This window comes from Sparus aurata, chromosome 14 (assembly GCF_900880675.1).
Source record: "Sparus aurata chromosome 14, fSpaAur1.1, whole genome shotgun sequence".
NCBI lineage: Eukaryota > Metazoa > Chordata > Actinopteri > Spariformes > Sparidae > Sparus > Sparus aurata.
Window position 1 is genome coordinate 7,996,497 of NC_044200.1, and position 15,133 is coordinate 8,011,629.

At 41.0% G+C, this 15,133-nt stretch overlaps 1 protein-coding gene across 1 annotated transcript; it reads left to right on the forward strand.

The window, feature by feature from the left end:
• Window positions 1–1,137: 1,137 nt before the first annotated feature.
• On the forward strand, window positions 1,138–14,798 carry etnk1 (ethanolamine kinase 1). Its single transcript, XM_030440820.1, has 8 exons — window positions 1,138–1,469; window positions 2,926–3,185; window positions 4,100–4,240; window positions 5,857–5,999; window positions 10,689–10,772; window positions 10,855–11,015; window positions 11,717–11,790; window positions 11,990–14,798. Exons 1-8 carry the CDS (start codon window positions 1,323–1,325, stop codon window positions 12,060–12,062), a joined length of 1,083 nt encoding a protein of 360 aa, XP_030296680.1. The 5' UTR covers window positions 1,138–1,322; the 3' UTR covers window positions 12,063–14,798.
• The last annotated feature ends 335 nt before the right edge of the window (window positions 14,799–15,133 follow it).

Genomic DNA, 15,133 nt, shown 5'->3' on the forward strand with positions numbered 1-15,133 from the left:
TTCCATTGGGCAGCTCTCATGACTATATGTGTGTACCTGTGTGGGCGGAGAGGAGGGTGAGTCAGCACTGACCAGTGACACAAACATCAAGATAAAGATCAAGTCTGAAGTGTAGAAGGGTAGGATACCTGGTCCAATGGGATCCCATCTAGTGTTTTACAATGTTTGTTGCCAAGCAAGTCAGACTAGTAATAAACTGGATGCCATATACAGGATGACAGCAAACAGGTTTTGTAAGTTAACGAGGCCTATAATTGCCACAGGGAATGTTGGCTTGACTTGTTCATGACATGCAGTAACTTTAGTAATAATATACACAATTCATGGTGATATTAGATTTGTAACTGATTCTGCACACTGACTGACAAGCATCAATGATTAATAAGTCATTCCCAGACTGGTTGTTTAAGTGGTACATCTTGGGACATTGGCCCAAAATAACAGCTTGATTTCACTCTTTGAAGATGAATGACATGTTCTAACACTGCCAGTTTTTCAATTCATGTCTATGAATAATTGAAGTAGGTTTTTACCAAGGTGAGCTTTTCTAGTGCGTTGCTGTTACACAAACAAGACTGGGGACTCGTGTCAGACATTAAGGATTAAAAAAAACAACTTAATTTAACTTAATTATATGAGGCCAACGACCAGTAAAAGAAAACAGACACACACGAGTTTTATCTTTTCTCCTTTCCACACACAACACATGAGATGTGTGTATGTAACTAGAAAGGCGGATTAACTGGAGTTAACGTGGATTTACCCTCTCCAGTGACGAAAGTCAGGATGCCTTCTCCAGCTCTGACATTTAACGCTGACACTTTACGCTTATTTCATTCAAGAAGATTACGGATGTGACGTCAGCTGCCCGGTGAGGTACTTATGCGGTACATGTACGCTTGTTTGATTCACCAAGGACACCCGGCTTGACTTACCATTGACACGTTTGACTTATTGCTTCGGTTTTTAGTTGTATATAAATCTGATTTCATTTTGCTTTTTTGTTTGTGTTTTCCGTCAACATTATCCTAGAGATTACTTGTCGCATTACGATATTTTTAGTGATTGAACCCCGCCTACGGTGCACGCTGACACATCGAACACGCGCTCCTATTAGATCATTCGACTACCAGCATGCATCGGGACTACATTTTTTCTTCTGGTGGGTGGGTTTTTTTGAGAGGCGTTGCCGCACACCGAGTACTCACGGATTATATACCCACCGTTGTACACGCATCTTCATAGATTGCGCATCTCGCCGCCGCGTACTGCACAGTAATTGTAAGACTTTCAACAATATTCCGAGAAATACGCATTCAGCCATGGCTAACTACATTCACGTCCCCGACGAGGCTCCCGCTGTGCCCAAAATAGATGTGACAGTTGACGAGAGCGACTACAGGTCCGGTGCACTGAAGCTCATCAAGGAGCTGAGACCGAGCTGGAAGCCATCCGAGGTCAAAGTGAAGGTACAGTTTATTTATTTTTACACATTTTAACTGTCCCTCAACTCGGTGTAACATGTGTCTTCATTCCACATAGCTTGTATAACCGCGTGGAACTTGTCTCAATGCGCGAGAACTGGTGTAAGCTAGCAGCCTGTTCACGTACGAAAGAGCCGAGTTAGCTAATATTCACGTTTTTTTCCGTTTTTTTCCCCCCTGTCTTCCAAACAGAGAATGACACTACCGAAACGAGCTACTAAAATGGCAGCACAGGCAGCCAAAACTCAAACAAAGTGAGCTCATGTGACGATAAAAACGCTGCTCACACCCACAGACAGATCGTGGGTAATTGCTTGTTCTCTGTGCCAGCTCGGAAGACACTGCGGTTTTTCATTCTGCCTAAGGTGAATCTTTTTGCAAATATCATCTGCGTCAGCTCGGGTCACGATCAAACACTGGGAGTTTCTCTCTGCTCTGCTCTGCCCTTGACGCAGCCTGCTAGCCAAACCTGTTCATATGCATCATAAAATTGAAGTTAAACATTATATTATGCACCCTGTTAGTGTTATCGAGGTAATGGAAGACGAGAGCGTCAATTTTGTCGTGATACAGTTAAAAGAGTGTCTGTTATCTGAGCCCAATATTATCATCCTGCTGCGCCCCATTTACAGACTTTCTGGAATTTAGAAGATTAATGGGGGTGAGCGGCTACTCTGTGTAAATGCAGGCTGCAGAGTGGTAAGGGATCTCTGTAAACTTCTGGAAGGAACACAGATTAGACACAGACTAGTAGAGCATGCTTACAGGCTATTCTATTCGTTTAGTTTTCAACATAAATGACCCAATCAGGACTCAAACAGAAATGAATAATTTTACATTATCCTCGAGGAAAAACAATGAGACATGCGCTCAATATTACAGACTGGTCGGATACAAAGAAGCTGAATTTTCTTTTTCCATTACCAGTAATAACAGGCTGGGGGTGTGGCCCGGCTTGGTAAACACAGTGTGAATGGGGCTAGTGAGAATGGGAGCTGGGCACATGATTGTGAACCTTTGCCTGTACTCATCAATGAGAGCAAAGTGGGAACTCAGCGAATGCCTGTCATTGCTTCTTCATGCCAAATAAAATTCCTTACAGTCCTGTCATTCTCAGTCAATCGCATATAGAGTGAACAATTAGGGCTGGTATGTTGCGCCCCCCCAACCTCTCACCAAAAATGTTCCCAGCTTCACAGCACTGGTACTTCAGCCTAAATCGAACCAGACAAGCCCTCCTCGTTTTTTCATGACTACATTCGTTCCTCTTCTCCTTTTTGTGCTTTGCCAGATCTCAACTCCTTTCAGAAGTTATGTAACACCAAAAACTATGTAGGTTTTCAGGCACAGGACTTCTGACTGTAGGCGTCAAGCTAGATTCAGATTTTCCTTTTTCGCTGATTCACCTGTTCTCTACTCTTTCCTCTGTTTGTGTCTGCAGTTTTTCACAGATGGAATAACCAATAAGCTGCTGGGCTGCTACGTGGGGGCAGTCATGCAGGATGTGGTTCTGGTTCGCATTTATGGCAACAAAACTGAACTGTTGGTTGACAGGGAAAACGAGGTGAAAAGTTTCAGGGTACTACAGGCGCACCGCTGTGCCCCAAGATTATACTGTACCTTCAACAACGGCCTGTGTTATGAGTTTCTGCAAGGGACTGCCCTGGAGCCTGAGGACATTCGCAGCCAACCTGTTTTCAGGTAAGAAAATTCCTTGTTATGCAACAAGAGTGTTCAAGGAAAGGATGTTTCGTGAACTACACTGACGTTAAAGTAAGGTTTGTCACCTGTCAGTGCCTAGCACCCTGAAGCCAGCCATGCATGCTCGACAGACACAGCAATCAAATTTGCTCAACATTTAAATGCATTTACGACATTTATTTGCATATGTGTGCTGAGCAGACTTGAAGTGCCAGTTCTGTTTCACTCCCTCTTTTACAAAATATACACAGTTGCACAGCGGTCCTATTCAGTGCAATCTTCATGTACACAGTATGGAATGATTCTCCCTGGGTGATGCAGTAACAACAATCAAAATTCTAAAATTTCATTAAAAAAAACGGTCATATCCATTACCTTTTTAAAAGTTTAATCAAAAAGATTCACCCAGCAAAGGAGAATCTTAATAAACTGCAACCTATTTGAAATGATAATATACACCGATGTTTTTGGTATGTGATAGGTATTATTTCAGAAGTTTGAAAGTTTTTTAACTTTTGCAGTCTCAACAAATGGATAACTACATGGTCAAGTAACTATTTTGGTCTGAAGACCAATGTTTATCTGTGAATTCTAAGATCAAATTAAAAGACATAGCAATTGTGGAAGATAACTGAAGTAAGAGTATTTTTTGCAAGAGACAACAATTAAAAATAAACAAATAAAAAATAATATTTTGCTCAGAGAAATTGTTTTTGTAACCTCAATCCAGTCACCATTGTTGTGGTTTGTTTACTTACTGACAAGAATACTCGCCTTTCCAGTTCTGAAAACAAGCACATTATTTTTTTCTCCTTTTAAACCTGAATTCCTTGACTGGAGGCCAGTCACATATTGCTGCTTGCTGCTCTAAGTTAAGTCCTCCCATTTTCTGTCTTTTCTTTTGTACCTTTCAGGCTCATTGCCAGGCAGCTGGCCAAGTACCATGCCATCCATGCCCACAATGGCTGGGTGCCTCAGTCCGACTTGTGGCTGAAGATGGGCAAGTACTTTGCTCTTATCCCCAAGTGCTTAAAGGACCCTAAGCAGGATGCCAGGTGAGGCCATATTGAGGAATATGATCAGCACAAGACTGTCAGACTGTTTTTTTTTTTTTTGGCTGTTCCCATTACTTTTTCAGTACATTAATCAAAGTTTAAAAGCGTAATTCAATTTCATTCTCACAGTCCAGGCTGTTTTTGGATAGCATGAGATTCACATTGTCACATTCATTACTAACCCTGTCCTGCATGTAAGTGGACAAGATGTATAAGAAAGTGAGCCCTGTAGTAAGTTGACTTTTTTTAAGAATACTGAATAGGAAGAAAATTGTTTCTTCCTACACTGTAAAGTCAGTCTGGGTTTGCATCTAGTATATTTCTGTTATCAGTTATCTCCACATAGAGCCATGACCCTTTACCTCTGATCACTGAGTCACAAATGATCAAAACAACCACGTGTGCAATGTCACACAAGAGTATTGATTATAAGTAATCACAGGAGGAAGGAGGAAATACTTAAAAACCTCAGCAGGTATGACCTCACTTTACAACTGTGGCATTGCTAAGTGATAACACAGCAGTGTGAATAGAGTTAATTTCTCCAAAACACCATGGAACCTAAAAGAGCAGGACCCTGCAAATATGTATAAAAAGGTGAAGTTATTAAACCCAATATTAATACCAAGTTCCAATACAGAGTGTTGACTGCTGTGGATTATGTTTTTAATATTACATTTAGCTTAATGATTTTTATTTTCTTAAAGTCTTGTATCATACCTTGCATAAGCTGAAAGCATTACAAGTGTGATATTTTCTTATAGTTTCATCAGAATTTGAATGTTAAATACTAGAAGTGTCTTTCTTTTTCTTTTTTTTTTTTATCATTGACACAAACAAAAAATACAGGTGTCCTATATCACAGGCAACTCAAGTTATGATTAGCCCTAGTTCCTAGCTAACAATCTTTGGGCACTTTGGCACCATGATTGTTTGAAAATCAGGTTGGCGGTAACATCTACCTTCATATAACTTGGCACCCAGGACAAATACAAAACAAACATTTACTTTGCAGGCAATTGATTTCCCTGGAGGCCACCAAATATTAATATTATAAGAGAAATGCTGATAAAGACTTCTTAAAGAAAGTGACACGCAGTATCTCCAGAATGACGTGCGCATGTTGACGACTAAAACAATTAGAGGCAGGCAGGAACTGTGGTTGTAAGTAAGCTCTGGTGAGGATTGCAGGAATGTCATAACAGCTTTTATCTTAGTAGGTTTTCAGTTGACTTTTTCTGATTGAATGAAGGTCTTTATTCATAATGGTCAAGCATGCTCCATTGTGCTCAAATTAGATTTTTGTGAGGCTCTGTGCCCAGATCATGTGGTTTCTTTGTTGCGGATTCATTTTGGCATGGATTGTGCAATCAGTAATTCTGCCTTATAAATTGATTTGCCCAAGACTTGGCTGTACAATTTTTAAGGTTCATTCTTTGTTTCCCTCTCCTCTCTTCTCATGCTTCTTATTTTCTGTTCCTATTTCACCTCTATTTATACATCTACTTTCAGGTTCCCCTCTACTGACTTTACCTCCTTCTGTCCTTCTATTAATACTTACAGTGTTCCTACGTCTTCCAACATACTCACCCTCTATGACTCTGTGCCCCCTCCAGATTGAGAATGGAGGTACCCAGCCCACGGTGCCTCCGAGATGAGCTGCTGTGGCTCCAGCAGAGTTTGTCTGTGCTGGGCTCCCCCGTAGTGCTGTGCCACAACGACCTGCTCTGCAAAAACATAATCTATAGCCAGGAGGCAGGTGAGTATTGACTGCACACGTGTAGTCATAGACATTACTGTGTGGCTGAATTGTGTTGTAGTGTGAACTGCATTGGTCCCCGCACTCAGGTAGGATTGCATTACCTGCACTTCCTCAACGCTAGTCACATGCTTCACCCATTGTCAGTGTTTGCATTGGGCTGCAGGCGTAGAATTAGAACGGCCAGAAGAGACAGTCCTGTTATTTTATTGCTTTGTTTTGCTGGAGATGGAATCCTCATTCCAATGAAGCACACATGACACAGATTAACGTTGATTTCTAGAAATTGGAGGATGGGGCAAAGTGCAGTTGCCTCCAGTAAATTTGACAATCAAGTGTTACAGCAATTCATCTCTAACTGATTTTAGTTTCACAAATTTCAATTTCCAATTATTTTTAAATCCTTAAACGCCCATTGTAATAAGAACCAGTGACCTTTTTCTGAAGATGTGTCCAATTTGGATTTCATTCTTTTTTCCCAAGAATCTGTCTAATCTGTCGTTCTAATTCTGTGATGAAAACTTAGAACGTAAAACACTGTTATCAGCCTGAACAACCAATACCATAACATCATACCACATGCCAAGTCTCAGTTTTATTGACAGCACATTTCTTTGGTGTTTTTTTTTTTTTTTTAATAGTGTTTTTTTAATGGTTATGTCAAGCAACCTTTCCTCAAGCAAACGTAGTAGTTTACCATTGTCTTTGCAGAGGAATGACGAGAAAAAATAAGACAGTGGAGGAGAAAAGTACAGGGTGTTTTTAATGTATGTTGGAGGTGGGGTGGGGGTGTTTTAAGAGCTGTCAGTCCCCTCGTCGTTTATTGACGAGGGGCGGGGCCCTTCTCATAGCTCCTTGTGTCTAGCCTTTCTCCCCTAGGAATGACAGCCGAGGCTGTTGCTGCCCTGCGCCGCCCTGCACTGGGGAGGCAATGGAGAGAGACAAACCTCACGCACCCCTCGGCTCTGAGGGCCCTCGCGTAGTCTGCCCACTGCTCAGGCTAATCGGGATGTGCTCATGGCAGCAGTAGGAGCCACGTTACCTATTTATTACCCTCCAATGCTACTCCACTGCCCACCAGTTGTCATTCTGACAGTAGCTTTGCCTACTGATGATGCTGGTTATTTATTACATAAATGTTTTTATGTTTTGCTGTAAAGCTACTTTCCGTCACTGCTTCTTATATCCCAATTCTCATTTCATAGCATCAATACCTATTACTGGTCTGACTCTCTACGTGAAATAATATATCGGGTGATATTCTGTATTTTCTTAATGTCAACAATAAACATGAAAATAATCAGAAAAAGACATTGACTTGATCCAACGAACAAGTAATGCCTGTCTAGCTTATTCCTGTATGATAAAGAGTTCCATTGTTGTCCATGACTATTAAAAAACAGTGAGCCGCACTGTTTCACTGGTTGACCTGTTCAGTCACGTTATGAATCTTACACAGTAATTTCAGACTACTTTTAGTCAGTGTTACACACGCTGTCCTGCTGCTATAAACAGTGATTAGTACACCAATTGTGTATTGGTCTGCAGCAGAAATATTCTCAAAGAAATGTACAGTTTGAATAACATTTGCTGAAACCTGCAATGCAAATTTTTCAAAATTCTTTTTTAAATTTCTAATTAACGTTATAATATGTGACCCATCTTTGTGTAGATACGTGTCTTCAGAAAGAATGTACAGGTTTTGGCTGAGAGCAAAAGACAGGCTAGGAGAGTTGGCAAGTGCTGTGAGATGGACTTACTTAAGCAGGTCTTTTCATTGGAGTTGCTGACATTAACAAATATAAAATATCATCAGCCTCATACTTGAAACATGCTCCTGCAAAAATGCAGGGGAAATACCGTCACCACACAGAAAAAACAGTTTGTGGTTAGCTGTGGTGAACAACAGATGTGAAGACCTGGAGAATCTCATTTGAATCTGCTAATAAAACAAGTGATTTGTTTCACTGGAATTGGCTCAACACCCAGCTTGAACCTTTCTGGAATGTATGTAGTCAGTTGTAACAAATGCAACATTGCCCTGATGGCACTCATGAAGTCTGTGCAAGACATTTGCAGGCTTGTAGAATCATGTTTCAGGTTTGAGTGAGTTTAGCTCAGTACTTCTTTGGAAGAATAATTGAGTAGAAAGGAACTATATATCCCTAACCTATATTCCAGTACCTTTGGTGTATTAAATGTCTCAACAATGCCAACAAAGCAAAACCACACCTACAAATGACATTCAGGAATGAACACCACAATCGTCCAGGGATTTCAGCTCCAAGCTGTAATAACTGTTTTTTGACCACACCCACTGAAGCTGTCTAAACTCTTGTTGGAGTAAACTCAGTCCCTGTGTAATTCCAGCTCTTTGTTCAATTTACAAATGAACTTGGCATATAAAGAGACTGAACAGCTACCAGGCTGCTTCCTGTCAAGTCTGCTCTGCTATTTATGCCATAGTTGAAACCACTTGTCTGCCAAATGCAACAGCAGACACCACCACTTCCTGTATTGATAAAAACAGCATTGGTATTGGCTCAATTATTTTTGTCCGTATTTTTCAAATATCCTGTTAAAAGTTTAAAGTGCAACAAGTGCCGTATTACTTCTTTCTTTTTGTCTCTGGGCCTCCAACACAGGGCCGCTTTAGTTTCCATGCCCTTCTCGGTTTCCTCAGATGTTTACAGAGACCCAAAAAAAAACTGTACTTGCACACTTTACTTGGGGCCCAGAGGCCAACAAAATCTGCAGCTCAGCAGCCAACAGGAAGCCTCTCAAAGATTCTGTCATTTGCAGAAGCAGCAGAGGTGTCACGCTATTGGGTTCACAGTGGACCAATGGGAAGGAGGCATTGGAGGGGTGTGTTGCGAGAAGTTGAAGCGAGGTTGCAAGTGTGAGGGAAGGACTAGAAAAGGAATGGGAATTTGGCTGTGGTGCCTGATGTTTTGACACTGTGCGTGGGAGCAAGAATGGATAAAAGAGAAAATATATCAGTGAGAGAGTGAGCATGTGTGAAAGATGTGTTTGCCCCAACCTTTTCATCTGCTGCACAGGGGGGGCTATAGCCACTGCCTGGAGGTGTTCAGTTGTGTCCCGCTAGGACCTACACGCCGGCTGGTAACCCACCTCAAAGTGTCTTTCTCTGTAGTCCAGCAACACCACCTCAAAGACTAATGTTCCACATGTTAGGGCAGATAAATTAGCCTAAACAAACCAGGAAATGCATTTAAGAGTAACATTTAGTTATATGTATTGTTTTCCAAAATTCCACTTATTTTGTTAATGTCTCTGCAACAACGGGCTTGTAAGTAAGGGTTTGTATTTTGAGATCAGGCACTTCATGACTGAATGCTTTCCCCTTTGTTCATTGTTAATGCTGACACTACATATTTCCAGTGGCCCAAAAAAAAACGCTCAGAAAGCAACACATTGTTTGACCAGTCCTCTCCATGTTTTAACATCAGTTTTAAAGTTACAACTAAGGTTGCCTAAACTATTGATACTTTTTCAGCACCTGCTTACAATTATCATTTTTTATGCTAGTATTGCACCGCGACAACCTTAGTTACAAGCAGACGATAAGATGTAATCTCTACTCATATTTCATGGGCAGTTAAAAAGACAATGAAGCATTCAAGCCGATAATGTAGCACTCTTGCCTGCGAGTTGCTTGTGAGAGTAGTCGTGTCCAGAAGGTTTAGCATGTACCTAAGAGCTGTAACTCCAGTTGGCTCATTTCTCAGAGAGCAATATCAAACAATGTGTTGCTGTACATTTGCTTTGGCAGCTCACTGTGCTTTTCTACACAACGCTTTAGTGTCTGTTTGTATTTTACTATCTTCCTCCCTTTGTCTCTCTGCTTTCTTTGACCTTTTCTCTTTTGTTCCCTCTCGTGTCTTCAAAACATAACTCCGCCTCGGACATTTTCCCTTCTATTCCGTGCATGTATCCAAAACAAACATTGTCTGAGCAGCCAGATGTACTCATTTCATTCTTAGCTATTTGTACGTGTTCCATGTGTTGCATCAGGATTTGCATCTCTATTCATCTCTAGCTAATCTATCCCAGCTGCATATTTTGCGGTCTTGCGCAAAAAGGCTGATAACTCGGTTACTGGGATATCTAATCTGTTTATTCAAATAAGCAGCTCAGCCTCCAAGATGTGCAAGCTATCTTAATACATTCTCAACTTTTCCTCTTATACATCCCTTGTTGTCTCATTATACCTAATTAGAACGGCAAATACAACCTAAAAGCAAAAACTTTCTCACTTCAATTTTAAAAGAGCCTTCGTTGTGTACACATGTTGACTATGGCTTCCTTAAATCTTAGCAGCATGATTCTGTTTGTCCCAACCAGGCTTACAGCGCATGTGTATGAATTGTTTGTCAGCAGTTATTTTCATACTAGTTGAAATGTGTCTCTCTTACTTCTCTTTTATTTCACTTTCTGTGCTGAAGTCTCCCTCTCTGATCTTCCTTTCCCTCAAAATGCAAGCTCTTACTCCTGCCCCGATTCGCCTAACTGGCCAGCCAGTCCAGTCAGACAGAGAAGAAGTTACAGTGTGAAAAAAAAAAATGTAAAGCCTTAACATTCAGAGTAGTAAAAGGGAAAAAAAACTACATAATCATGTTGTGTCTGCTTCCCGTGTCTCTGTCTAAACAACACTGCTTCTCTTTCCAGGCAACGTAAAGTTCATTGACTACGAGTATGCTGGGTACAATTACCAAGCCTACGACATTGGGAACCATTTCAATGAGTTCGCTGGTAAGTATTTTTAGTACTACTCGGTGTGTGTACAGTGTTCCCTGAAATATGAGTGTGTAAGTTGAGTGTTTTTCTGTTGCAGGCCTGAACGAGGTGGATTATAGTCACTACCCAAATCGGGCCTTTCAGCTGCAGTGGCTTCGCTCCTACCTGGAGGCCTATAAGGAGCTTAAAGGCCAGGGCTGTGAAGTGACTGACAGAGAGGTGGATGTTCTTTATGTCCAAGTCAACCAGTTTGCCTTGGTAAGCATTTATACTGCACATGCGTTATGAGCTAGGGCTGCGACTAATGTCACTTTCATTATCATTTAATCTGACGATCATTTCCATGATTTATTTATTAACCCTTTAGTCTATAAAATTGAAAGGGCTCTAGGTGACGACAGTTTCTGATTGGTAAAAAGCAGGTAGTCGCAGTATCGTGATCTTTCCCAATAACCTTCAAAATCAAACTATTGAAATTCAACAGCTGTAGAGCACAGTAATCTGATAACTTGTTGCGGGTGGATTTTCCAGGCCTGCTGCCAGGTATCAGGTCAGCAAACATGGATTGTGAAGTGTGATGTGGGTTAAACAGAGCAGAGAGTGATGTGGGCTATAAAAACCAGCGCTAGCTGCTCTCAATATGACCAAACTATGTTTGTGATGCGCTTGCTGATGTGGCCACCATATGGGAGGCAACTTAATGACAAGTGGTAACCCTTGTGAGGCTCGGCGCTCTCCCCTGAGCCACATTCTGCCTTGTTGACTGTCAAGGGGAAAAGAGGGCAGTGTGGAGGATGGGCAAGTGAAGCAATTGTATTTCTGTGTCAGCTATTTGGCGTTGTTGCCATAGGGCTTTGTGCTTGACTGAACTGTGTTGGGTAATTAGAAACGACATTTACGTTTTAGACAGTGAGGACATGCTAATACTTTTTGTTGCCCTCTTCCTCTTCTGTGTCTAGGCGTCTCATTTCTTCTGGGGTCTCTGGGCTCTGATTCAGGCCAAGTTCTCCACCATCGACTTTGACTTCTTGGGGTAAGTCCATCTTGACCACACTTTATTTCATTATATGTAATCACATGTTTAAGAACAAAACACAAAGCATCCAGATTGATATTATGCACGTCATCTCAGTGCACAGTGTGTTTAAACAGTCTGATATCTAGCTAGTATGTCACGTACGTTTATATCTCATCTCTGACTCTGCTCTTCTCCCTGTGTGTTCTCCACTCAGATATGCTGTCCTGCGCTTCAATCAGTACTTCAAGATGAAACCGGAGGTAGTTGCGCTGAACTTACCAGAATAAAAGCCACCGCCCCCCCCTTCTTTTCTATTTCTTCTGCTCTCCCTGCCTTCCATCCTGCTCTGCACATCATGACGACTGTGGAGCGCCCTCCTGGGCCAAATGTAGGGAAGAGCCAGACTGAGTCTGTCCTGTTCAGTGGCTATAGGGTCCCCTCTACGTGTCCTAAACTCTATAGATTGAACGGACCACAAATTGTATCCAACATCTGCTGTCACAACTTTAATGTGAAGCCCACATAACTGAACTTACTGTGGTCATTTCAGTTATCTTATACCAGTTCTAACATAACCATGAAATGCAGCTTTTCTTCAGATCAGTATGAATACATCATAGTCGGAATGTCACCACCTTCACAACCAACACATAGTAACCACCTTCCTGACTGACAGGTGGCCAAAACACTAATCTGAATGCCTGGAGACACCGTCCTGATATGCACATCCATGGGGGGAAAACCCTCAACCGTCAGCCCAGCTAACGACCAAATTTATAACGACATGATGGCAATACAAAGCCTGCTTTGTTTGCTGAGGAACCAAGATGAACGAAAAACAAAACAAAAAAGAAGAAATGCCAACATGGAAAGGCCAGTGCTGTCGCCGCGTCCCATGTGACATGAGCCACAACCCAAAAAAAAGTTGGCTTGTGGCTTGCCTTGTGACTCTTGTTTTCACCCTTATTTTCTTTTTTTTTTTTTCAAGTCGTTGTCGCTGAGTAGTTTGGCGAGGGCTTGTTTGTTTTGGCTTTCTTTACTTAAAGTAGAAACGTGGAGTTATAGGAAAGCATCTTGTGTTTACATACAACCTCTCCTCCTAGTTGAATATTTGAGGTTTTTTTTGTCTCATGGGAGATTTTCACAGTTCTGTACATTTTACACTTGTTTTGACACTGTTTTTGTCATAATCTTTATCGGGGACGAGCTTGCATCTCACTGTAATTTGAGCATTCCATGTTCATACTGGTAAACCGGAAATTTGGTAAGTCAGCAGTGTCGGGGCCTTAGATTCACAGTGACATTGGCTGCACAACGTGCTGTACAAAACAGACCAAACCTTTACATTGTCTGCTCTATGTCAGGGAAGGTTTAGGAATCTTCTTTGATATTAGAAAACACTATTGATCAGATCTAATTATGAAGGACCGACCATTTTTATCACACTTGCAGACCAGTTTTCATTTGCTTGTTGTCATATGGCCTTGCTTACTGTCGCATTGCTGAGCCACTGTTGGCATTCATCGTTTGAAGCAGCCCGGGTTGAAACAAAGGTCTGTAATGAAGTGGAATTTAGGTGAAAAAGAAAGTGGAGTTGATCGTCTCAACTGAGTCAAGTTTGAGAACACGTCATGAAAGTCAGCTGTAAGTGGGACCTGAGGAACAAGAGCACCATCTTGTGGAGAAAAAGAAAACTCTGGCTGCTGTCAGTAACTGTTCTTGATACTCACGTGTGACCTTCATGTTAAATGTTTTTAAAAAGAGCTTTAGGGGGGCCCTTTAAAAGCTTGAATAAGTTAATTTCCCGGTTACTTTAACACGCCTACACCAAAGTGCTGACGTTTGTTTTATGCTTGTACATAATGCACACTGTATGATTTTCCATGTAGCACAAAGAGAACTAGAATGACAGTTATATAGACTTTTTTATACTTATTTAAATGGAAATAATAATGCTGAGGTTCTTGTGAGCTTGTGGATGCAGCGACAGATGATTCTTGGGCAAATGTAGCAAATAAATAAACCTTCGAGCACTTTGCATTCTGAGCAAGTTAAACAGAAAGGTCACATGTAAAATGTGGTGAAGCAAGTTTACTTGTTTACTCCAGAAGGGTTTGCCCAGGTGGTCTGTAGCAAATTTGCAAAGTTCTGTAAAGAGACCGTCATTGACAAAACTGGACTGTGCTCTCGTGTTAACACTCCTTTTACAGTAGTACCTAAGGAGTACACACATGAAGTGTTTATATTCCTGTGAGCCTGTGAAATCCTATTTGTACTCACGGTTCAGAAGTTTGAAGGTTAGGCCTAGTACTTCGATTCTGCGTCTAATTCAGTGTTGCATGTCTTTCATGCAAGTGAATTAAGATTGACAATTCAAGAAGTAGTTTGAGTCGCACCCTGTATCAATCTGAAATGTGTGTACACCGGATATTTTAACATATGTGAAAATCTTCCGTAAGTGTATTTAATGGTAAACGGTTTGAGCTGCGTCGGAGGGAAAATGTTGATTCTGTGAAAGATTGTTTTCTGTCTGTTCGGCCAAGTCGACAACATAACATGCAGAATTAAATACAGCATGTTAAACTTGACTGCCACATAATCAGATAAAAAAAAATTAAAAAAAAAGTTTAAAAATTGCACCACTGAAATATTTTCTCTTGGTTCAATTTCCCCATCAACCTGTCACTGCACATCTCACATAGGTCATCTTAGTACTGCTAATAACACGAACCTCCTTTATTTTACAAGTGTGTGTTTCATATTTTACATTGTAAAAAGCCTGTCCTCAAATCTCTCTGGCCACTTTAACATATGTTTATATGTACAGTAAACAATTGTAATAATATCTCTGCGTGTCCTCAAATGTGAATGAATGTATATAGAGGGAGTTCTTTTATTTTTTTTTGTTTTCTAGAAGTTGCATTAAAGTGAATAGTTGCCTGGGGTAAGAGATGACATAAAAAAAGAAGACATTTTCAATACTGTAAACAACAACAAAATAATAAAAAGTCTATTTCCCCTTATCTGTGTCTCGTGTTTGTTTTTTGTTTTGTCTGTCTACAAGTTAAAATCATGGTGGAGGCATCAGCAAGCCATATGATAATTTTATGTATTAAAGACCACAGCAGCAATCATTTTAATTTCCTTGATTTCGATGTTGTGCCCCTGTCTTCCTCACATTTCATCCAGTTGATTTGAGTGAAACAGCGCCCCTCTGGGCTTATCCATAAACTCCAGATAATCGGTGTGGTCAAAGACGGTATTGCACCCTTCCTGGAGCCCACCAATGGGAAAGGTGAGAAGGGGAAATTGCCTCATTCACTTCAGAGTGGACAGCTACCTGGAATTGTGACACGAG